Source organism: Erinaceus europaeus, chromosome 2 (genome assembly GCF_950295315.1).
Source record: "Erinaceus europaeus chromosome 2, mEriEur2.1, whole genome shotgun sequence".
Taxonomy (NCBI): Eukaryota; Metazoa; Chordata; class Mammalia; order Eulipotyphla; family Erinaceidae; genus Erinaceus; species Erinaceus europaeus.
The window spans coordinates 200336868-200362975 of record NC_080163.1 but is presented as its reverse complement, the minus strand read 5'-3'; the positions used below and the strand labels follow the sequence as shown (position 1 = coordinate 200362975).

The following is a 26108-nucleotide window of genomic DNA, read 5'->3' as shown; positions in this document are numbered from 1 at the left end:
TGACCAGGGAGGAGCAGGCAGACACACCACAGCATGATTCTGCCACCGAGGGTGTTCTCCTTGGGGTGCTACCGAGGGTGTTCTCCTTGGGGTGCTACGGTCTGAAGCCTGGTGAGCCCCTTACTTGCTTTCCTGATTGTGGAATGCTGTAGTCTCCAAGCCTTCCTCTTCCCCTGCTCATAGTTAGCTCCCCGATGTCTCACCTGGGTCCCAGCTCTGATTGGACTCTTTAAGTCAGCATTGGCTGGTGATGTTTTATGCTTCTGCAGTAATTTTTGTGGCTGTGAGGGCAAACAGAAGATTTGGTGATAGGCATTGTTAGCTGCAACTTTCTTTTTTCCATGCTGACGCAACTTTGGAATGATGACTATTCCAGCTGGAATCAGAGTCATGTAGGAAAGACAACAGGCTGCAGTGCTGTGCTGTTTTCTCCCCTTTCTCATACTAGTGGCTGGTGACTGACTGTACCCTACCCGTAAAAGGTCACACTCCCAAATATCTTTCTAGTGTGGGGTTTCCACAGGGTGTACTTATTTTAATTCAGCTTGTGAACTTGAGCTTCAAAGTCTGCGTAGCTATCCACCATTGTATCTTCTGTTTCTGACTATAAAGAAAATATTGATTTTATTTATTTCATAAGAGGCAGAGAGCTTCACACAAGGATGAGAGAGACAAGCCAGATCACAGCTCTAGTACATATAATGTCAGGGATCGAACCAGGAGCCTTAAGTGTGTATGTCCTGACCTCAACCAAATGAGCTACTCTTCCTGGTTATGACCTTGACTTTTTTGAAGTACTGTTGGCACCCCCTTTGTCTTTCTTCGTATTTTTCATGAGTGTGACTGGCATAAAATTAAATATTCATCTTCCACTTCACTATGAAACATTCTAAGACAATTAGACTGCAGGTTGAAGAGGACAAAGCCTAAGAGAATGAAAACAGAATAATTTATTTAGCATGGATAATTTATTCTTTTGATAGCATTGTTACTAGTGAATATTTAGATTGTTAAAAAATGACAAATGAAACTTAACATAAATAGGACTGGTTTTGAAGATTTCATATTCTGTTGAAAATTGCATTCCTTTAACCTGTTTTTGTTTGTTTTTGCTTTTTTTTTTTTTTTTGCAGTCAGGGTTTTCGTTGGGGCTCAGGGCCTAAACTTCTACAGCATTCACGGTAGCAAACCCCCCCCCCCCCCCCATGGAGGGTGAGAAACAGGGAGGACAGAGACGCAGCATGGTCACCCCACTCATGAAGCTTCCCTCTTCCCTCTTCCCTCGTATAGGTAGTGACCAGGGGCTTGAACCCTGGTCCTTGTACATGGTGATGTGCTCTCTACCAAGTGAATCTTTCTGTGTCATTTCTTATTTAACATCATATCCTCAAAATTCATCTATTTGTCACATATGACAGGATTTTCTGTTTTTGTGGCAGAATAATATTCTCTGTGGGTACAGAACGGCATCTTTTCTTTGTCTGCCTCTATCTGTATCATCTGCATCATATGTGCTCACATTTACCTCATCTGGTAATGGATACCAGGCGGCTGCTATAGGTTTTTTCATTTATTTCTTAGTTGATTGAAGATTCTCCTCCCGGCCTCACAGTTTGAGGTGGCACAGAGGCCCTCTGCTGGTTAGTTTGAGAAGTCCAGGCTGTTAGCATCATGCCTGTACTTAATGACATGGGAACAACAGTGTCTGCTTAGAGATAGCCAGTGAGAAGTGCCAGTCTACAACACAAAATGTGATCTGGGCTGATACTAGAAATATCTGTGAGTTTGAGCCCCCAGTTCCCCATCTGCAGGGGAGTCGCTTCACAGGTGGTGAAGCAGGTCTGCAGGTGTCTGTCTTTCTCTCCCCCTCTCTGTCTTCCCCTCCTCTCTCCATTTCTCTCTGTTCTATTCGTAACAACAACGTCAATAACAACAACAGTAATAACTACAATAAAACAAGGGCAAAAAGGAATAAATAAATATTTTAAAAAAGTAATACAGTTATATCACCTAGAAGTTCTGACCAAAAAAATTTTGTGTATGTTCTTGGTAAATTTTATTTTTCTTCTTATTTCCTATCTGTGAGAACACATGAACCACTTTACTATAAAGCAAGTATAGTAGATCTGCAGGTGTCTGTCTTTCTCTCCCTCTCTGTCTTCCCCTCCTCTCTCCATTTCTCTCCGTCCTATCCAACAATGACAATATCAACAACAACAATAATAATAACAACAACAATAAAAACAAGGGCAACACAAAGAGAAAAATAAATAAATATAAAAAGAAAAACTTATTTGGAAAGAAGCCCAGATAATAAAATAAAAAAAAAGAAAAACTAAAAAAGTAACAATATACCCATTGTTAAAAAAGAATGTCAAACAATGCAGAATATAGAGTGAAGAGTCCAAGTCATTTCCCTTCTCTCCTAGTAGCTACTATCCTTACTCTCAGATGTAGTTACTCTTAATGTTTTCCTGAGCAGATATATATGTCCACACACATGTGCAGATGTCTGTAAGTACATGTGTATCTATCTGGATCTATTTTTCTTTTTAAGCACCAAGTAAGAATCATATTGCAGCTCTGCAGCTTGCTTTTCCAAAACGTTTAATATATAGATCCTTCTGACAGCACAGGCAATCTTCATTATTCTTCTGAATGAATATTTAGAAAGGAATGAAGTGCTGAAAAAAGGACGAGAGCAAAGAAATAGCAGCCAATGCAAAGGAGCTCCCAGGAGCCAAAGCTTGAACAAAGTAACAACAACAAAAAAAAACAATGCTAGGACTAAGTTAGAACCTAAATGATGAAATGAATATTCATGAGTCTATAGTAATAAACATGACTGAATAAATCGTAATAGGAAAGGGGCAGGAAATGGCTCACCCAGAAGAGTGTACACTTAACCATGTTTGAGGACCCAGATTCAAGTTCTTGGCAACCACAATGGAGCATTTGTATGAAGGAAGATTTACCATGAGTAAATCTCCCCTGCCATTTAAAGCATGAGTGGTGCTGTGACATCTCTCTCTCTTCCTTCTCAGCCCTTCACCCTTTATTTATATAAGGAAAAGGAACAAAAGGTGGGGGGCCTCTAGTTGTGGAGGAATCATGCAGGTGTGGAGCCCTCACAATAATGATGGTGGCAAAAGAAAATGTAAGAAAGAGGCAGTACCTGCAAGAGGAACGAAGGATAGAGAAAAGAAAAAGAGAAATTCCACACTAATAATCCGTGCAGGTCAGAGGCACCAAGGAATGCTACCATTGTATGATTTAATTTTTTAGAGAAAGAATTTGATTGTTACTTCCTTGCTTAATGATTTCTCTTTGCCATCAAGAAAATAATCACATTATTTTTTTTAAGTATTTATTTGTGAGAGAGAAAGAATATGAATCAGAGCATCCCTCTGACATATGAGGTTAACATTCTTAACATTCAGTCCACATTCTTATATGGCAATGGCAGGGGAGGCCCAGGAGAAGGCCCAGCTGGCAGAACACCAGACCTGCAAGCATGAAGTACCAAGTTCATTTGATTCCTGGCAGCAAATATGCCAGAGTAATGCTTTGGTGCCTCTATCTATATTTATCTATCTATCTATCTATCTATCTCAATTTCTGTCTCTTTCTGTCTTCCCTTATCTCACTAATAAACAACTCTTGAAGAAAAGAAAAAAAAAACTGTTTCTGGACTTTGCCCTCAACAGAAGAGCATGGCCCAGATTTTTTTTTTTTTTTTTTTTTTTTTTTCAAACTAGAGCACTGTTCAGCTTTGACTTACAGTGGTGCTAGGGATTGGCCTGGGGCCTGCAAAATTTAGGAATGGAAGTCTTTCACATAGTCATGATGGTATCTCCCTACCTCTAAATCTAAAAAACAAAGAAAAAGAAAAAGACAAAGGTAGACAGAGAAATCCCTCCTCACTTGATATGCCCATGGCCTTATCCCTAAGCCCTGAGAGAATGTCAGACTCCATGGCAAAGGGGACTCAAGGCTGCAGGTGGCATCACCGTTTCAGTGAGGTGGCCTTAACCCTGAGGTGTAGCCATGCTGTCCAAGCGAGATCAGCAAAACCATAGAGGTCTTTTTAGGTGGCACAGTCAGGGAGATGTGTGCAGAAGACTCAGAGATGCATGATGGCTGGCTGAAGGGAAGAGTGGGGGAAGCCAAGGACTGTGGGCACCTCTGGCAGCTTGGGAAAGCAGGGCTGGCATCTTCCCCAAGAGTCTCTAGGGCAGCATGGTCCTGTCCAGTCCTGGGTTTCAGCTGGACACATTTCTCAGCAGCAGAGGAATCTGTTGTCTAGAGCCACCAGTTTGTGGCGACCTGTTTGATACAGCAAGTCCTTGCTGGCCTAGCACTGCTTGGTCACACTCCTCTCCTGACCTGGAGCAGGTGTGTTCCCACACTCCTAAACAATGCCCCTAAACAATGTCTATCTTCATTCTATCTCCTGGCAGAAGACATGACCTGCCATTTAAAGCTGAGTCTGTGCTGGAGCTTTGCTTCAAGCGCCCATGGGAGATGGTGGCTGGGGCAGAACACAGTTCAGCTGCCTCATAAAGGCTTCTGAAAGGGTCCGGGTCAACAGGTGACACTTTGCTTTTTAATATGTTCTCAAAGTTTAATTAAAAAATGCCACTAAAAATCTTAGCACTGAACTAGCCCAAAGCCTGGAGAAGCTGGGACTCACTGTTCACATACTCTCCACCCAAGATCGTCCTTAAGCTACACTTGCTCACTTCAGACCCTCCAAAGCTCCCTCCTGCCTTCACTGACCAACTCACCCGCCAGTGGTCCCCTCCACCGCTTCTCCAGAAAGCGTGCTCCAACCCTACAGGTGAAAAGCTACTCTAAGCTGCTGCTATTGTATCCTGACCACTAAGAGTGTGCATTCACATTCTTATCTCACTGCAAGTGAGATCTAGGGCTGGAAGACAGTATAATGGTTATGCAAAAAAGCCTTTCATGCCTGAAGCACTAAAGGTTCCAGGTTCAATCCCTGGCACCACTATAAGCCAGAGCTGAATGGTGCTGTGGAGGGAGGGAGGGAGAGAGAAAGGGAAAACGAATGGCTGGAAGGAGGGGTGAGGATACCTGGTGTTTAAAAATCCTGCCTCAGACCCCACTGAGACCTGATCAGACAGATTGACTATAACTAACCTAGATCAATATATTTCACCTTCTTTGACCTCCTTCGTATCCCTAAGGGCTAGCACAGCAGCTAGTTCATGGAAATCACTGCTAGATTCTAATAAAATCAAGGCCAGGATAGCCCACCCATTAGACAGTACTTTACCGAACTCAAGGCCCTGGGTTCAAGCCCCAGTACGACAGGGAAGCACCATGGATGGATGGCACCAGGAGAGCTTCATGGATAGTAAATTGGTACTGTGGCACGTCTGCTCTGTCTCTCCCTCTCTCTCTCCTCCGTCTCAATAAAAAATGAAAAAAGAAAAAAGGTCTGGGAGATCACTCAGTGTTATGTGTTCAGAAGGCTCAGTGTTCAATCCCTGATGCTGCCTCTAGAAATTAACCACCAAATTATTTCTACATCTAGTACTTCATCACAAAGTGTCAACTAGGTCACTTGAAGAAGAGTAGGGGCAGCAAGAAATAGCTCAACTGCTAGGGCGCAGAACCTGCCTAAGGCTTCCAGCCCCACCCTGGCATGCACTGGCGTGGTGCACTAGTGTCTGAGTGCCACTTTCTCAACAAATCAAAAATAAATCTTTGTTACAAAAGGAAAAAAAAAAAACACTCAAAACAAAAGAGCAAGGGAAATCTCCATTTTATGCATCTAAGCTATTGCACTCATGAAAATCTTTCCCGGGAGAGCTGGTTTCTTTACTGTGACTATGACAAATCTATTCCCTAGCGGTTCCAAATCCCTTTAGTAGGCATGAGCTCAAAGTGTCCTGGACAGAGTTTGTTCCTTCTGAGGTCATGAGTGAATACACGCCCTTGCCCTTTTTCAGCTTCTGCTGGCCACCTGCATTCCTTTGCTTGTGGCCTCTTATCTCTCTTCTCCCTCAGCTAAGCACACATATCGCTATGTGTGAGACCCTGTGCCTGAGAGTTCCAGAACTCGGGAGCGCCATGAATGGTCGAACAGTATCTCTTCTTTCTGGCTCTCAAAAAAAAAAAAAAAAATTGGTAGTAAAGAATGAAACACTGGGCTAGAAAGGCTCCCAGCAATACTAAGCACACACAAGGCCCCGAGTCCACTCCTCAGTGCCACCTAGTGCAGAGAGAAGCACAGCAAGGTCAGCAAAACAGAAGTCCCTCTGTCCCCTGAGATACATCCAAACTTCCCTGGAGAGGAAGACTCAGGCCTAAGAAGGTAATTAATTAATTCATCACTGCCCTACCCAAAAGTAGGTCGATACTCAGCCAGCCACATTTTAATAATCATGCTTGTTAAAATATTAAAAACCTCTCTGACCAGCTGGCAAACAGATAAAGTGTGACCCTGCTTCCCTGCTACAACTCCTCTCATGGACCCTGTCTCCCCAGGCCCCGGACATCACAGGCCAGGGCTAAAGGGTGAGGCCTGGCACACGACACACACAAATCTGGAATCTTGCCACGGCCACGGCTGGCACCCACTCAGTGGGCAGTACATGCCAAACTGATCAGTGTATGTTATGAGTATTGTACCCCCGCTAGCAAAGTAGCAGTACTAATGCTAAAATATAGATTTTTAAGAACATAAGATTTCTACACACACACACACACACACACACACACACACACACACATCCCCTTGTAGAAGAAACCTGCAATCAAAACTTCTAGTGATTTTTAAATTTGGGGAGCCTCAATCACATATGGAGACTCTGGATTATTCTTTGTAACAGAAGGCTAAGAGCTGCAAAGGTAACTCCTGGTCTCAACCGGCACACAGCCTCCACATGGGCACCTCTGGTGGGGGCACACAGCCCTCCCGCCTCTCCTCATAGGCTCTCTGGAGGCTGTGAGCGCAAGTGCTAACAGTGGAGGGGCCAAGAGAAAAATCTGCATCGACTGAGAACCTTCTAGTTCTGGGCATTCCTCTCACAAAGCATCACAAAGCCACCATTTACAAACGGAGAGGCATGGAAGGTCACTAGTTCATAGACTCAAGTGGCTGGTGATAGTGAGGAAACCAGGCAGGGCGGGTTCCCAACCTTCTAGGGAAGCCCAGGGAGTGAAGCTCACCACTGGCCAAGCAAGGCAGCACTGACTCCCCTCCCCGTCCAGTTTCATCCTGCTCCTCTTCAGTTCCTCTTACACACGAGCTTTTACACACCATTTCAGTATACGTCACCCCACTGAGACTTGATCAGACTGAAACCTAGATCCATCAATACACTTCACCTTCCTTGGGTCCAGCTAGCTGGGGTTAGGGAGAGGGGATGCCACAGGCAGCATAGTGATAATGCAAAATGGATGGTGGGGGAGAGGGGGACAGAAGAAAAGTAGGGAGAGCTGGGTAGTGAGCGGCCAGTTCACTCACTCTCGAGTACCATAAGTACTACCACTGGGAATGTGATCTCAGCTCCACAAGCTCTGCCATCCCAACAGCCGACATGCTGAGCTTCCAAAGGAACTAGGCAAAGTCAACGCTTACTACCAAGCATTGCCTTTTGCTAAGCATCAGGTACTTTAAAAACCAGCACCTCAGGAGTCGGGCGGTAGCAAGTTAAGTGCAAGTGGCGTAAATCTCAAGGACCAGTGTAAGGATCCCAGTTCAATCCCCGGCTTCCTATCTGCAGGGGAGTTGCTTCACAGGTGGTAAAGCGGGTCTGCAGGTGTCTTTCTCTCCCCCTTTCTGTCTTCCCCTCCTCTCTCCATTTCTCTCTGTTCTATTCGTAACGACAACGTCAATAACAACAGTAATAACTACAATAAAACAAGGGCAACAAAAGGGAATAAATAAATATTTTAAAAAAGTAATGCAGTTATATCACCTAGAAGTTCTGACCAAAAAAATTTTGTGCATGTTCTTGGTAAATTTTATTTTTCTTCTTATTTCCTATCTGTGAGAACACATGAACCACTTTACTATAAAGCAAGTAACCTCTGTTCATCATCTTATCCCTAATTAATACTAAATTGTCATCATCAGTAAAGAGAAATGATTTGACATTCACTTTAAGAAAATAAGGGTGGGGGTAGATAGCATAGTGGTTGTGCAAACAGACTCTCATGCCTGAAGCTCTGAGGTCCCAGATTCAGTCCCCTGCACCACCATAAACCAGAGCTAAGCAGTGCTCTGGTGAAAGAAAGAAGGGAAGGAAGGGAGGGAGGGAGGGAGGGAGGGAGGGAGGGAGAGAGGGGAAAGGAAGCTTATGAAATAGGGAAAATTTTTCTAAAAGGTAATTAATATGATGGGCCATTAGATAGTTCACTCAGTAGAATATGTGTCGTACTATGTGCAAAGCCACGACACCATGTGGGAGGACCACAGAGCCAAAGCTGGTTCCGTCTGTCTCTGTCAACTGAAATAAAAGAGCGAAATATCAGCCCAGGAGTATTGGAATCACACATGTGTATGTTCCCAGAGTTTATTTGTATTATAGTATCTATATAAATTATATGTAGATGTAGATAATATATATAATTTATAGAATTCATGAGTAAATTTTCTGATTTTTTTAAATTTTCTGAGGGGGCTGCATGGTAGTGCACATCTGGTTAAAAATAATTTTCTGGACCACCAAATTTCTAAGTATAAATGTACTAGGTAAGTGTGATGCTACTGAATCTTTAGTAGAAGTACAAGAAAGTGCATTTTGTTATTTCATGGTTTTTTTCCTTGTTTTTATTTTTTTGTTGTGAGTGAAAAGGTTTCTTGTCTGCAGTTGCAGATTCACTATCCTGTCCCGTTGTGCAAAACGCCCAGCCTCCCAAGTCCAGCCCTGTGGTGTCTACTGCTTTTTCAGGCACCTCGTCGACAAGAACAACACCTCCTGCTGCAACCCACCCAGCCGAGCCTGTGGCCTCAGTCCCACAGCCACCAGAGCTATTACAGCAGAAAGGTATTTGGGGAAACTCCTACTATGAGTCTATATAGTGTGTGCGCGCGCGTGCGCGCGCGCACACACACACACACACACACACACACACACACACACACACACACACACATTAAAGTAGTTCATTTCAGAAGTCCAGCTGTGGAACTCTAATTTATAAAAGTGAGAAAAAAGTAGTTTACAATCTCAATTCATACACAACAATTTTCTCCTTTATGCATTAACTTCTAGTCTGTTTATGATTCTGAATTTTACATAATTGCAGTCATAGTTTACATGCCATTTTGGATTTTTCTGTATTTAATTATTTAAACTTAACTCTTTCTGTGTCTACATATTCTTCACAGACATTTCATGACTTACTTCCTTGCGTCAGTATATGTTAATTTACTAATCAACCTGCTATAGAATATTTATTTCCTGTTTTTAAAGGATGTTGTATTTTCTTTTAGGATAAAGCAACCAAGGCTTTCTTATTTAGTTAATCTCCAAATTGTATTTGATGATTCCTGTGCTTACTGTTAATATTATGTAATGAAAGTTTTGAATGGGAGGCATTGTAATGTTCTTGTAACCTATATTATATAAACAATAGTGTATTTTGATTTGCTTGTTTAATGTTGTCTGTGTATTAACTAAAGCATCCTGTTTCCTCTTTTTTTTGTTGTTTTTGGTTATAGTCTTGAGTATTTTCTGTCAGGAAAAAAATTACAGATCTTATCAATGTTTTAGATTAATATACTGCATTTTTCATTTGATGAGAGCTAACTGAATGTTTTTTGGAATCTATCAGTTATATTTCCAGAGTAGCCACTAGTAATATTTTGGGAATTTTGCTCACTATGTATAATGACAGCCTTGAGTATAAAGAACTCTCTCTTAAGTCTTGAAACTTAGAAAAGCATCATAAACACTTAGACTTTATCTTCCTCGTATTTATGTAGTTAACAGAGACCATCCTGTCATTGATCAGACTAGACGTTTACCTGGTTTTATAGGGACAACAGCTGCAGTGTCAAGGAACCTGTTGATTCCAGATAGGCCCATGGATTAGGAATAGTGTCTAGACTGACGAACATTTGCCTCCAGAGGGAAGGGTTGGTAGGAATACTTAGTTTAAGATGAGTAGGGCAGGGGTAGATAGCATAATGGTTTTAACTGTGGTTATTCTGTTCTTCCATTTTCCATTTGTTTGTTTGTTTATTTATTTATTTATTATTGGATAGAGACAGAAATTGAGATGGGAGAGGGGAAGATAAAGAGACAGAGAGAAACCTTCAGCCCTGTTTCAGCACTTGTGAAGCTTTCCTCCTGCAGGTGGGGACCTGGGGCTTCAAACCAGGTCCTTGTGCACTGTGGTTCATGTGCTTAACCAGATATGCCACCACCTGGCCCCTGAGATTGACTTCTTAATGGCCTCTTGGTCTTTGCATAGAAAAGGGCACAGGACCTAATGCTGGTATTGGTTAGGACGTGCATCAGTGTGGTACAGCTCATGTATGTGCAGTGGGTTTCCTGTAGTTGTGTGTTGTAGATCTGATGGGGCTGCTGACATAGTCACATGTCTAAGAATTAATCTTCTTAATCCCAGCTTTAAAGACATCCTTGATTAGTTTTTTATTTCAAGATTAAGCCTTTTTATTTTTCCTTCTCCTTTTAAAGAGGAGGTTTTAAATTTTGATTTGCATCCCCTTAATTTTTCTTTTGAAAAAAACTTCATAGTTATGTAAACATTTTTGATTGATCTAAAATTTTGCATCAAATAGTACATTATTACATATGTGGATATTTAAAGCAAAAAGATATTGTGTTATTCTTTGTATCCACTGAAATGACATCTACTGCCAGCCACTTAAAACATAACTCCAGTGAGCCACTTAAAACATAACTCATTACCATTTGGTAACTTTTTTTTTTTTTTTTTTTTTACTTTTTCTCCTTAAAGACATGTCCTTCCATGTTTATAATTACTCAATATGTTAAACTAGGAACTATTTTATTATACTCTGCATACTTCTCTACCTATACTATTAATTGAAATTTTAAGGTGGTTTTATTGTCTATGGTCATAAATATTGATGCATTAACATCTGGGTTAAGTAAATTACTCGTATAATACAGTTCAGAATATCATAACATAGTGGTATTTTTATAGGAAGTACATTTATTGGAAATATATCTTTCAGTAAGTTTAAAGGATCCCAGTAGAGCATTTATTTCACCAGGTGTGTGTGCAGGCCTGGGTTTGAGCCCTGGCACTGGAAGGTAGCAGGGAGACTTCATATATGATAGGCCAGTGCTGTGCTGTCTCTGCTGTCCCTTCCCTCTCTGTAAATAATCATCACCTTGATGATCAGCTTGAGAGTCCACCCTTTTCTCCACTGTGCTACCTCTCAGGCTACTAAAGCGATACTATTTTTTTGGCTTTTTTTTTTTTTTTTTTAACCTCCTGGTTACATGTCAGATATGGTGATGATGAGTCTGGACTTGATGCCAGTGCTTTTTTTTGCTGCACCCAGGCTTCTGTTTCATTCAGTTAGAGAGACACCACTATATCTGAACTTCCTCCAGTGCCATAGCACCTCCCTTGTGGTGTCAGGACTCGGTCTGGGCTCTTGACATGTCAAAGCATGCATCTGACCCAGTGAGCTAGCTCTCCGGTCCTTTGTTATTTGTTGGGCTTTGTCTTCCAGGTTATGGATAATTGGTAATATTGTTAACACTTGGCATGTAGCAGTTTACAATTTTTAAATACTTTTAACCTTTATGATCTCGCTTGGTCACTAGGTGAATCAGATATACCGTATCTCACCTTCCTTCAGTGTGAAAATTGAGGCTTGAGAAGGTCAGCATCTTACCCAAAGACAGTACAGCACAGATCTTCTGCCCTTAAATCTGGTGCTTTTTTCAAATACTGACTCCACACTTCACTGTAGTACGGGCTTCATTATGCCATTGTCAGGGCAGTGTCTAACTGATCCTTGTATGTGTTGCTCTTGAGTCAGACGCCCCAGACTGAGCTGTTAGGCCACTGCTTTGTGGATTGTGTCTCCATAGACCCCAGTTGGCAAAGGCAGTCCTCACTTACAAGCCAGCGGTGCGAGTTTTATTCTTTGTTGGAAAGGCGGGTTTAAAAGTGAAATCCAAGGAAATGTATTTCTGTAGCTTCAAGGAATCCTAAATTCCAGTGCAGAGCAAATTGCAGCATGTATTTTCTGAGATCAGTACAAAAAACAGCCATACTTAAATGTCAAAGACCTAATATAATTTATATTTTTATCATAGACTATAAAAATAAAGACAATGAATGAGTAAGTTCTCATTACCATATCTGAAATACAGTAGTGTACTGTGTGTCTAGTATGTTACTTTTATGAGTATCAGGTTGAAAAGCATTGTGTTTCTGTGGTAGATAGTTTTGTGTCTAGCAGACCCTATCATTTGACTTTAAAATATTTAAATGATGATCAGATATGCAAATGAGAAATTACTAATTTTACCAGGCATCATGATTAAAGCTTTCACATCAGATTTCATGATAAACATGTTCCCATATATTTAATAAAAATGAAAACTATTTCTAAATCCTAATAAGTTTACATACTAGTGATGATTTTCTTTCTTTCTTGTTAAAGGTCATTTGGAAAAATACATATTTTCATATGAAATATAAGGAGGTGTGAAATATAAATATTTCATGCTGATGAGATAGGTTGTAAAGTACTTTGACTGAAAGAAATCTTATAGGATTTTTACTTATGAGTTTTATGCAGTGTACCAGAAAAAAAACCTCTAAAGTCTAAACTCTTGGGTGTAAAAAGCTAACCTTCACTAGGGATTTGTTGCAGTCAGATTAGCTCTATTTCTTTTCAGGGTAGCTGTATCTAGGGAACAGTGAAGATGCCCTTTGTTCAGCAGCCCCAAGGAAATGGTCTCCTGGAGAGTTTTGCCTGAAGAACTTTAATAACATGCAGTTTACACCAAATCCTTTTGCAAATACTAGCATCTTGTTTCTCTTAGTGTCTTAGATTTATACTTGAGAAGCTGTGATGGAGACGGAATAAACTAGGATATAGCATCACCTCCTACTTACTGGTGCTGTGGTTGCAAACTTCATACGTGATTTCTACAGTGGGACTCAGGCTGAGCCCTGGAAGATGTCATGTTTACTAAGTCATGTTTGCAACGTGTGTGCCCCATGCCGAGGGTGTGGCCGGGAGAGGGTTTTGCAAGAGGGTATTCAGGAAGCTGTCGTCACCACTCTTGTGTCCTACAGCAGACATGCCGGCCTTCTCTTTCTGGATGAAACTCCCTCTGTATTTGTTGTGGTTTGGAGAGTACTCAATTTAGAGTAGGTCAGTTAAATATGGATTGGTACTTTAGAGCTTTTACCATTCCTCTGTGGATTCACTGTTAATCTTCCCAAGCTTTTAACAGAGTTTGACTGGAATGGCCAAAGGAAGGCAATATTCTGAGCATATTCGGGTTACACCTGGGAGAGAACTCACATTGTGATATTTTTGTCTCTGGTAATTCTGAAAAAGGGTCACATTTTATTTTTTTCTTTCCTTTCATTTTTTTTTGAAGCAAAGTCAAATTTGATTATGTTGTGTGATGATAGCTTATTAATAAGGTGCATTGATGACCACAGTATAACCCAGAATATTATAATCAATAATATACTCTCCTGCATTATTTAGAGGTTGCTCGATAAGTTTTTTAAAAAATACTTTGAAGAAATGTTGGTTTATATGGTGTTGTCACAGTGATACAGCTTCACATCTCTCCAGGATGGGTGTCACTACATCACCCTTCAGCCAAGGACATTGGGTCTCCCACCTTTCTCAGCCCTCCCCCACCTTCGCTAATTGTTCTAATCAGTCACTGCATAGCATTCCATTTGCTTTAGTTATCAGATATTTTTCCAATAATAAGTTTTAAAATCTGTTTTTATTTCAGTAACTGTAGAGTGAAAGTGGAGAAAATTTTTTATTTTGTAACATATATTTACCCTGTGCTTTGGCTCCAGTGTTAGCCTCATTGGGTCATGAAAGTAGACTTTCTGATCTTCCCTCTACTAGTTGGCCTCTCTAATCTTCATTTTTCTCTATATTAGATACAAGCATGTGCACTTCTAAAAAAGTGCAATACTCACTGCATTTATTTTGTATTGCCTGAACTTATTTAACATTGATTTTTTACTTACTTGGGTATATTTGTGACAGCTGCTGTTTTATCTCTACTTTCAAAACTGTCAGCAAGGCCAGCAAATTTTTTCATGGCTTCTTTGGTCACAGCGGGAAGGTCAGAGCTTCCTTTGACTTTTCTTCTGAGCTCAGTTTTTACCCTTACCTAGCGTTTTTCTAAGTAGAGACATGAGTGGTGTTGATCCATGCTAATACAAAAGCCAGGCGAAAAACATAATGAAGAGAATGTCAAAGCCCTGCATGTGACCTATATACCAGGCTGCCCTGTTGTGAAGTGTTCATGAAAACCTATGGTTTCTGTCTTTCTTTTTCCCAAAGTTCCACTGAAATGTTTTCCACATAAGGATGTTTATCCTTATTTAGAAACTGCCTTTGTTTTTAAATTAAGTTTGTTTTCCCTGTTAAAACCTTTGTGGGTGCTAGGTTTTTTTTTTGTTTGTTTTTTTTTTTTTGGTCTAGATTTTACCAGAGTAGTGAAATCTATAAAAAGAAGCACCAGTCAGCTCATTTTTCAGGGCAGTGTTAGCAAAGACTGAAGCCGAGATGATTGCCCAGCTCAGAAAATTCACAGTTAATAGTCCCCTGCCCCCCCCCCCAACCCCCATTTGAGCATCTACTGTGAGCGGAGAACTGTGCTGAATACAGTTCTTTCCTTTAACTGTCACTCCTTTTCCGTTATGGGAACTAAGTATCATCTAGGTGACATTAACAGAAGGCAGGTACCACATAAAAGTTGTATGCTGTAGAGATTCCCTTCCGTAGACATGATCACTGCTCACCAAGGATGCATGGTCCCAGAGGAAGTGTACCACAAGGACCCTCAGGTCAAAGAAGGTAAACATCGTGGAGCTAGTAAAATGTTCAGAGAATGCCAGTGCAGTTTCCTGGTTGTCGCCAGTGTGATACATGGTACTTTTTCACACCTAAGACAATTTATATGAAGACTGCTTTTACTAAATTGCTTTCTAGAGATTTTTCTAACAGTTCCAGTTTCAATAGTAAATTTGCTGATATTAATATGCATGCTGGGGTGTTCTTTGGAATGTCAGAGTTCTTTCTCACTTTTAATGCAATGTCAAAATTGTACTTCTCATCTCTCCTGTTGGTTTGACTTGTGTTTGTGCTTTCCACTTTACAGGCATGCAGTTTGGTGACTATGTTAATAATCGAGCTAGCTCTGCACCAACTCCCTTGTCATCAACTTCCGATGATGAGGAAGAGGAGGAGGAGGATGAGGAAGCAGGTCTGCTTTAGCTTTACAACAGTTTTTGATCTATTCCTTATCAAGTTTACCTTTTGTGGCCACAGTCTTATTTAGTCTTTAAAAAAAAAAGAGAGAGAGAGAGTCTTAGCAGATTTTGCTCTCTGAACTCACTTGGTTTGGGTTTGTAGAAGGCTGGGTCATTTGGTCACTGAAGTGTTCTGCTTGTTTGTTTTACCATTTCATAAGTGATACTGTATCATCCACTGTGATAGAATGCTTTCTTTCAGAAATGTAATTCCTTTCATATCACTAGTAAAAGAATTAATCCTGACTGATGTGTGTAAGATATATACCCACCCCCCAACTTTCATTTCTTTTTTAACCAGGACACTGCTTAGCTCTGGCTTATGATGGTGCCAGGGATTGAGCCTGGCACCTCCAAGCCTTAGGCATGAAAGTTTGTTGTGTTAGCCCCCTGTACTATCTCTCTCATTCTGAGTGCTTTATTTTTTGCAAATTAAAACAGCTGTGTAGATTTTATAGTAGTATTTATTATAGAGATAAAAAAAACAGGATATTATTACTTTGAAGGTCATTGGACCCTTCTTGTCATACATTGAAAAGGTCCAACTGTCCTCAATAGTTGAAGAAGTGTGTAGGATTATATGTTCCTGCCTGTTTAGTACTGTTTCCTGCCTTAAATGGGCAGAACACTTCTAAACATTAAGCAGTTCAGGTTTTCCACTAACAGTGATAGTTAAACACCAAACCAGTAAGTGATGACCTTTCAAACTGTTGTGTGTGACCATGATTCTCCTTCTGTTTCCTTTACTGTTGAGTGAGAGGGTTTCCTCTACAAATACTGTTTTATATCTAATTAACTTATATATGGTGGTCTGGGAGGTGGCGCAGTGGATAAAGCATTGGACTCTCAAGCATGAGGTCTTGAGTTTGATTCCTAGTAGCACATGTACCAGAATGATGTCTGGTTCTTTCTCTGTCCTCCTGTCTTTTTGATCAATAAATAAATATTTTTAAAAAGTTATTATCAGAAGAAAAATATTTTAAAAGCATGTATTTTGGATAGAGACAGAAATTGAGAGAGCAATTAGAGATGCCTGTAGTACTGCTTCACCACTCATGAAGCTTCTCCCTTGCAGGTAGGGACCAGGGGATTGAACCTGAGTTGTTGTGCATTGTAATGTGTGCTCTTAACCAGGTGTACCAGCCTCTCTACAAATGTTTTTAACTAAAAGTTTTTACTTCTATGAATTTGAAAAATATCCATTTTGAGGAAAATCCAGTTTGAGGAAAGTTGAAAATAGAGTTCTGTCTAGGGAGTAATTTCTTACTATAAATATATAAACCATCTTTACACATTGGCTTTTTTTTTTTTTTTTATCTTATTTGATAGAGACAGCCAGAAATCAAGAGGGAAGGGCGAGGTAGAGAGGGAGAGAGACACCTCCAGACCTGCTCCACTGCTCATGAAGCTTTTCCCTTGCAGGTGGGGACTGGGGGCTTGAACTCGGGTCCTTGTGCAGTGTAACATGTACACTTAACCTCTATATTGTTTTTAATCTTTAATTTCAATCTTATAGAAAAGTTGGAAGAATAAAAGAACTCCCTTAATACTCAGGTGAACTATATCTCTGTCCTGTTTGATTTATACTTATCTCTCTCTTTTTAAAAAGATATATTTATTTCATGACATAGAGAAGAGAGGCCAGAGCTACACTCTGGCATATGCAGGGCCAGGGATCGAACTCCAGACTTCATGCTTGCAGGTCTAAAGGTCTGTCACTTCACTACTTCCCAGGCTGATGTAATTCTTTTATTTAAACATTTCTTTACCTGTATCATTTGAACATAAGGTGGAAATAGCATGAATTTTTCTCTCTAAATACTTGAGTATGCATTTTCTAATTATAGCAACAATATCTTCCTTGTTATGAACAAAGACCAGAAGTGTTAACAGTTCTGCAGTATTATATGCCACACAACCTCAACAGATTGTCTCAGGTCATTTAGACCTGGTTTCAGGACCCAGGATCCAGACCAAGGCTGTCCGCTGAATTTTATCGCCACTTCTATTTACAGTCCTTTAAGCTGGAACAGTTAGATTTTCTTTATCTTTCTGGGCCTTGATATGTTTGAAGGCTGGAGGCCAGTTATTTTTCTAGACTGCCCTCAGTTTGGTTTCTGATGTATCCTTATGACTAGAATGAAACCATACAGCTTTGCCAAATTACCACTGACATGAGGTTATGCTTTCAGTGCATCCTTTAGGAGACCTGTAGCACTGACTTATTCTTATACTGATGATGTTAACTTTGACTCTTCCTAGTTTTTTTATGCATATGTTGATAAACTTTGTTCCTTGATTCAGATGGTGTCTGCCTACTTTCTCCACTAGAGAGTTACACTCCCCCTCCCCCCCAGATTAGCAAGTAACTTGTTGGGAGAGTTTGAGCTACATAAATGCCTTGTTTTTTTCTTCTTTTAATTTCATATAGGCTGAGAGAGGACGAGAGGAAAATGGGGAGAGATATATCAATAGCAGTGTTCCACAATCCATGGTACTTGCCCCAGTGACTTAGTCCTCCCATGTGGTGCTGGGGCTCCAACCTGGAGTCTCAAGCATGGTAGGGAACATGCTCTTCCAGGTGAGCCATCTGTAGGCCCTGGTATCTTGTTCTTTATTAAAACTGTACCTTTTTGTGGTCCTGGAGGTGGCGCAGTGGATAAAGTGTTGGACTCTCAAGCATAAGGCCCTGAGTTCAGTCCCTGGCAGCACATGTGCTGTAGTGATGTTTGGTTCTTTCTCTCTCTCCTCCTATCCCTCTCATTAATACATAAATAAAATATTAAAAAAAAAAACTGTACCTGTTAGTTTCAGCATCCATCGATGAAATTCCTAATTTCAACGTTCCTTCCTGTTTGAGTAAAGTTTTATTGTAAAGAGCTTTTTCAGGTAGGAGAGATAACACAGTGGTTAGTCTAAAAGACTTCTATGCCCGAGGATTCAAAGTCCTAGGTTTAACTCCGGGCACCACCAGGAGCTAGAGCAGTGCTCTGGTTGAAAAAGAGTTTTCCCTGCTCTCTTGTTAGTTTCTTTAGGCTCACATTGACTCATGGATTCTTAACTTTTATTTCTACAGATGATCAGGAGTTACTGTCATTAGTTATTTTGATGGCAGTTTATGCTAGACTTGGCCAGTGGCAGCTCCCTCAGGATAATACCATTTTGTATAACATTAACTCTTGTCCTAAATCAACTCCATTATTGTTTTGTTTGCAACTGGTTGAAAATGTTATTTCCTTAGACTGAAAAAAATTAGCCTTTAGAAATTTTCTCCTGTTAGCTTGCCTTATTTTTTTTTTTCCCTGACTACATGTATTACAAATTAAAAATTACTGAATTCTAGGTGCTGATATCTTTTTAAAAAAAATGTATTTCTTTTTAAAAAAATTATTTATAAAAACCATGGGATAAGAGGGATACAACTCCACACAATTCCCACCACCAGGACTCTGCATTCCATCCCCTCCCCCAAATGTATTTCTTTTGTTTATTAGTGAGAGAGTTTCACATGAGGCAGAGAAGGGAGTGAGACTTGCCAGAGCACCACTCTAGTGCATATAGTACTGGGGGTTGAACCCAGGACGTCAGGCATGAAAGTCCATGTTCAAGCTTATTTCCCCAATCATACTGCCTTCTCCACCTGCTCCTTCTCCCTAAGAGATTTGTTTCTTATGTGAGGGGTGAGGTAAGGGCAGAGAAACAGAAGAGGGAGACAGAAAGACAGGCCCGAGCCCTGCTCAGCTCTGTTAAAGGCGGTGCCTGGGAGTGAACCTGTGGCCTCGGGCCTAACACATGCAGGTTGGTGTTCTTAGAGGCTGAGCTGTCTCTCTGGCCCAATACCTTCATTCATCACCACGCCTGTATGCCAGTCATAGCATCGAGGAAGCTGGTATCTGTGTAGGTTTTTGTGTTGATTATTCTAAATTTATATTTTAATTTTGCCACTTACTAGCTTTCTAACCTTAGGGAAAGTTAAATTTGTGAGTTCCAGTTTACATTTTTGTAACAAGGAAAGCATAATCACGATACTTGCATCTGGTTGTTTTTAATATTGAAGATGGTCTTTGTATAGAGCTCATGCAAGAGCTAAACTCTCAAAGTAACATTGAGACTTTTTTTTTTTCCATGCCACAGTTTTATTAAACTAATATTTACAACAAAAAGAAAATTATGTAAGTCCCAAAATATGGATACTCAACAATACAATGCTTAATGATTACTGTGTCAAAGAGGAAGTTAAGGAAAACATTAAAATGTTCCTAGAATGAAATGTGGATAGCATGAGATGGACTAGATGTTAATAAGATTAAGTCCTGCCTTATGAGTCTTGGTATTCTTTTTTTTTTGTTTGTTCTGGTTTTTACTTTTTACATTGAGACTTTTTTAAGGTTTATTACATGAGAGGCCGGGGGCTGAGGGGAACTCCAGAATATCACTGTCATATTCAGTACTGAGGATTGAAATTAGGACTTTATGCTTTGAAGTCCAATGCTGTGGCCATTGCACCACTTCCCAGGGCACCACAGATGCTTTTATCTCAGTTTATCTCTCCTTTCTTCTCTCCTTTAAAGGAAAACTATCTTGAAGGATAGCATTAGAATGAAAGAGAGGTACACTTATGACTTGACTTATGTCATTTATTTATGGTTTTTTTTTTTTTTTTTATCGGGAGGTTAACAGTTTACAGTACAGATATTGGCACATAGATCCAGCTGAGCCCTAGTGATGACCCTGGAGGCAATTAAAAAAAAAAGAAAAGAAAGAAAAAGAGAACAGTATTTTGTAGTAATGAAATTTCAGTTACCAGGTCTGGAAATCAATACTACTCATACTTTTTTTGGTATACATTATGTGTATTAACACAGTACTTATTTTAATGTTCCACTTACTAAAATGTGATTATTGTGGCTGCAAACCAATCCAGCAGTGAGGTATAGAATATTTTATTTACTTTGAGAAGGTGAGTAGCCAGAGCACCGCTCAAACATTTGCTCTGCCAAGAATCTAACTTCAGGCTTCCTTCATGCAAATCCTTCCCTCTACCCACTAGATGGGAAAGGGGAGAGAGAAAATATTCTCTCATTCCTACATCTCTGGCTAGTGTCTGTTGCATTGTTGACCTGTTTGTTCTTTGCGGTAGCCCTGCTGTGTGGGTGTTAGGTCTGTTGTAAATGAGGAGCCACTTAGAGGAGTCTGGCACTTATCTTGTTCATTTTTTCTTGTCCCTAAGTGGTGGAGAGGCAAGATTTCTTCTCTTGCCCCATTTTACGCAAGCTGGGAGGAAATGACATCTAAAGAGTCTGGTGCATTCATTGTCAGGTTGCATGGTCCTGCTTACTGCTCTAGACTGTGTTGCTTCCTGTTGCACGTCTCTCAGAGATAGTGGCTCATGTCTGCCTGACAAGTGCTGTCCTCTTAACTACCTTAACTACACCCATCCTGATCTATTCTTACCTGTCTTGCTTCCTCAGAGTCAGCTCCCTATCTGTCCCTCCTCCCCTTTTCTTCTCTCAGCCTGTGACAGTCAGGAGAGTTTAAGGGAAAATTCTTCCCAAGTGCTCCATTCATGTGTCCGTACCACCACCACCCCCCCTTCCCCAGACTGGGCTTCAGACTTTGTTATCACTAATTGTAGTGTGAAGAGACCAAGGAATACTGGACCTATTCACAGGTTAAGAATAGGGACAAGGACCAAAGCTGTTGATACCAATGATTCCATCAGCTCTGTCTTGTTTAGGTCTCCCGGCTCTGAAGATGAGTACAGCAACATAACTGTCTCCATGCATTTGGATTATAGACAAGCAGAATTCATCCATGCTAGGATATAACTACAATACACACACACACACAAAGAATGCAGTGAGAGGCCCAGGAGGTGGCTCAGTATATAAAGTGTAGGACTCTTTTTTATTTTATTTAATTTATTCCCTTTTGTTGTCCTTGTTTTATTATTGTAGTTATTATTGATGTCATTGTTGTTGGATAGGACAGAGAAATGGAGAGAGGAAGAGAAGACGGGGAGAGAAAGATAGACACTTGCAGACCTGCTTCACCGCCTGTGAAGCACTCGAACCGGGATCCTTAAGCCAGTCCCTGTGCTTTGCGCCATGTGCGCTTAACCCACTGCGCTACCACTCAACTCCCCAAAGTGTAGGACTCTTATGCATCGTGAGGTTCTGTGTTTAATCCTACGCATAATATGTGCCAGAGTGATGGTCTAGTTCTTCCTCCTGTCTTTCTCTTTCATTAATAATAGATTATTTATTAAAATCTGGGAGGTAACATAATGATTATACAAAAGACATGTCTGAGGTGTAGAGGCCCCAGATTTATTTAGTTGGTTGTTTTTGTCACCAGGCTTATCAGTGCCGACACTATGAATCCACCAATTACTCCCAGCAGTCATTTTTTCCTTTTTCTTTCCTTTTCTATTTTAATGGATATGACAGAAAGAAATTGAGAGAGAGAGGTGAGATAGTGAGGGAGAGACAAAAATAAACACCTATAGATCTGCTTCACCTCTCATGAAGATGGGAAGTGGGAGCTCAGACCCAGGTCCTTGTATATCACTGCAGGTCCCAGTTTTAATCTTTAGCACCACCACAAGCTGGAACTGAGTGGTGTTCTGGTTTTAAGAGAGAGAGAGAGAGAGAGAGAGAGAGAGAGAGGTATTGCTGCTGGAAGGTGGCACAGTGGCTAAAGCATTGGACTCTGAAGCAGGAGGTTACAAGTTTAGTCCTCAGCATCACATCTGCTAGTGTGATGGAGGGTCCTCTGTCCCTCTCCCCTCTCTTATAAATTAAATAATAGGTAAATAAATAAATATGTATTTTAAAAATAAAGAATGCAGTAGTTCGGGGTTGAGAAATACTCCTGCTAAGAGAGGAAGTCATGTTCCATGCATGTTACAAAGATTTTTTTATGGAGGATTGGAAGTTTCTCTATGAAATAAGAATGAAAAAGTTTATCCCCATGAGGCTCAACATCACAAAGAAAAGCGCAGGTGGAAGCCAAGTAGTTGATACTCTTTCCCTAACAGCATAAAGGAAATCAGACTGCATTCTGTAAGACGGGAGGGGTTTTTGAAGGGGTTTGTTTGGGGGAGGTTTTACTGGAGATCAGACCCAGGATCTTGTGCACTCAAACCATAAACTCGGCCACTACCTCCAGCCTTGCTACACTCTTGGACAGTCTCTCGGGATTCTAGTTTCTCCGTATCTTTGTTCAAACTTGCCTTTTTTTTTTTTTTTCCTTTTCTTTTTGTGGAACCTGGACCTCTCACGTGCATGGTCCCACCACTCCCAGGCAGACTTTCCATTCAGACAGAGATACATTTGTACCAGAACTTCTCTCTGTGCTGTAGCCCCTCCCATGTAGTATTGGGGTTTGAAACCCGGGCAGTCTGCTTGGCAAGGCATGTGCCCTACCTGGTGGGCTAGCTCTCCGACCCCACAAACTTGCTATTTCCTGCCTCTTAATCCTCCTAGACTGTGTGAAGAGGAAATTCCTAGTGGTTTGATTTTCTTTCTCCTACTGACTAGTGGTCTTGAGCATCTTGCCAAGTGTTTACTGGCCATGAGTATATCTTTGCAGGAGTGCCTTTGTCTGTTTCTGATTGGGTTGTTTACCTTTTAATTGCTTTGTTGTGCCAGGCTCCTTAATGTATTTCTGGATATAAAAACCTTATTAGATAGTTTACACAAATTTTCTTCCCTACTATGGGCTTCACAAAGATACTTAATTTGGATGCAGTCTAGCTCACGCTGTTCTTGTGCATTTGATGTCAATGTAAGAAGCCACTGCCTGATCCAAGAGTGACAGTGTTTGCTCTGTCATTTGCTTAGGGCCTGTAGTTTTAGCAGTTAGGTGTTGTCTGTGACTCATCGCGTGTTCATTGTAGTGATGGATCTAAGAATCTAACTTCATTCTTCTGCATGAGGATATCTAATCTTTAAAAAAGTCTTCCTTCATTGGAATGTATTACCATTTTTGCTTTATTTCAAAATAAAATTTGCATAAAATGCACTCTACCATTTTGAAGGTTCAGTGGCATTTAGTACAGGTCCAGTGTTGTGCAGCCACCACCTCTGACTCGTTCTTTGGCGACTGTGTGGTCTGGTCGGCATTTAAATCTAGCTCTACCTTTGTATATTTGCATCTTAAAAGAAGACTTCCTGCCAATTAAGTAGTAATTTTCCATCTTTTTCCCTTCTTCCCAGCTCTTGGCCAACACCACTAGACTTTGTAGCAGGACAAACTTACCTACTCTGGTATCACATACAGTGTGTAGTGTTTTGTGTCGGGCTTCTCTGACTTCATTTCTTTTCATAGGTGGATAATGTGCCATTGCAAAGATAAGCTGCACTGTATTTCTCCGTTCCCTTAGTAGTGAACATTCAGGGCCTGGGTGTGTGGTTTCTATGCTATTGTTCCTTCAGTGCTTAAAATAAAATAGATTTATTTCATATAATAGTCCCATGTAAGAGGGAGAGAGAGGCCAGAGCACTGCTTGAGCAGATGCAGTGTTGGGGATCAAACCAGACTCTCAGGCATGAAAGTTCTTCACTCTACCAGTTGAGGGGTTTCCCTGGTCACACCACTTAATTTTAATTATTATTATTTTTTTTTTACTTTAAGTCTTTTAGTGTCAGCTTCTTTAGTTGTAATGACCGATCTTGTATGTCAGCTTTTGTTAGTTACAAACCTACAAATATAAAGAATAAAATGAACCAGGGAGTCGGGCGGTAGCGTAGCGGCTTAAGCACACGTGGCACAAAGCGCAAGGGCCTGCTTAAGGATCCCAGTTCGAGCCCCCAGCTCCCCACCTGCAGGGGAGTGAGTCGCTTCACAGTCGGTAAAGCAGGTCTGCAGGTGTCTGTCTTTCTCTCCTCCTCTCTGTCTTCCCCTCCTCTCTCCATTTCTTTCTGTCCTATCCAACAACAACGACATCAGTAACTACAACAATTAAACAGCTAGGGCAACAAAAGGGAATAAATAACTATTTTTTAAAAAAGGATAAAATGAACCATCACTGTCCTTTGTTAGTTAAGAGTAATGACAAATAAAAGCAACAATTTTCTTGTCACAAAGAGAGCACTTAATAAATGCTAGTGTCTTGCATCTGTTATTTCTCTGTAGATCGCTTTATCCAGCTTTCTGGCTTCAGCCTCACAAGTATTTTAAAAAGTACATGAGGAGGTGCTTGGTGGGGGTTCAACAGACAGAGTGCACTGACACTACATATGCATTGACATTGGGTTCAAGACCCCAGACCCCACCTGCAAGGAGGAAGCTTCACAAGCTGTGAAGCAGTGCTGCAGGTGTCCCCCTCCCTCTCTAGCCATGCCCCTTTCAATTTTTCTCTGTCTTTTTAAAAACAAAAAAGAAAAAAACTAGCTGTCAGAGTTGGTAGATTCATTATGCAGCAATAAACTGGTGACCCCCCCAAAAAAAAAAATCACATGTAGAGCCTTTAAAAAATTGTTCCTATTTTGCTTAACAATGTCGTTAATTGTCACCCAGAGTTTCATAGCAAGTAAATGATAGTCTGATAAACTGCATTCTTTTGCCTCCAAATTATGCTCTTAATGCTAGGAAAATGTCCCAATGCAAATAACTTGAACTACTATGCCTTGAATCAGTTGTATCTAATTGTCGTAGTTATCCAGAATTATTCAGTGGAAGATAATTGTGCACCTCTATTCTTTTCATTTCACAGTTGTAAGTTAACTCAAGTTCTAGTTTTATTTAATATTGGTGTTAAGAGCTCAGGATCTCTGTACTGCAGAGCTTTGTCTTAAGGTGGAAAAGATAAGGATCTGTTATCACAGGAGACAGTGCCTTGTGTGCCTCCATCCATCTAAAGTGTAGCATGTTTGTCCAGGATAAGTCTTGATTATGCATACTAAGTAATTAAGGTCTTTCATCTCTACTACCTTGCTAATATGGCAGGTGCTACTCATCTTCCTTCAGTGGTGAATAAACTAAGGCACTCAGAGCAGTGGAGCCTGGGAAATATTTCCCCTGACAGAGCTCACACTTGGCCATGTACGAGAACCTGGGCTTAAGCTTCTGGCCACCACATGGAAGCATATGCAAGGGAGAAGCTTCACAAGTAGTAGAGCTGTGCTGTGGTGTCTCCCCCTTTCTGTCTCTGATAGCTCTCTCTCTAGATCTACACCTACACATGCACGGCTTGGGAGTGGTAGAATTGTGTGTTCATGAAAAGTCTGTCAAACAAGAAGCCTAGTAACATTCATTCCAAAGGTAGCAATTGAAGCAGACTCCACTCTAATGGTTTCATACAGCTATGCTGTTAGAAATCTGGTCAGATTTAGTCAACACATTCTTGTGCTAAGAGACAATAGCTTAAGATTTAGCAAATGCTGTCTTTGTGACTATATTCATATTTCCCTCCATGCAGACTATATGTGTGTTTGGCTACCTTTAATCGTTTAGTATCTGTTCTCTAAAATGCCTTCACGTGTATTTGATGAAGTTGTAGTACATTTCCCTGGTCAACTCCATGTTCTTCCCACTCTCACCCTTCTTCTTATTAGCAGACATGTATGCATATGTATGCGTGTGTATAT

The 26108-nt window shown here is 40.7% G+C and overlaps 1 protein-coding gene across 10 annotated transcripts in view; it reads left to right on the top strand.

The window, feature by feature from the left end:
• SEC24B (SEC24 homolog B, COPII coat complex component) overlaps positions 1 to 26108 on the top strand; it is a 67552-nt gene that overhangs the window by 7927 nt on the left and 33517 nt on the right. For 3 of the 10 annotated variants that reach the window (XM_060186273.1, XM_060186274.1, XM_060186272.1), the window contains exons 3-4: positions 8832 to 9023; positions 15366 to 15470. The exons of 1 other annotated variant lie outside the window; for it this stretch is intronic. In XM_060186273.1, coding sequence (XP_060042256.1) covers positions 8832 to 9023; positions 15366 to 15470 — 297 coding nt within the window. Of the gene's footprint in view, positions 1 to 8831; positions 9024 to 14913; positions 15062 to 15365; positions 15471 to 26108 lie in introns of those variants that run through there. 6 more of the 10 variants (XM_060186276.1, XM_060186275.1, XM_060186279.1 and 3 more) reach the window with 4 other exon arrangements.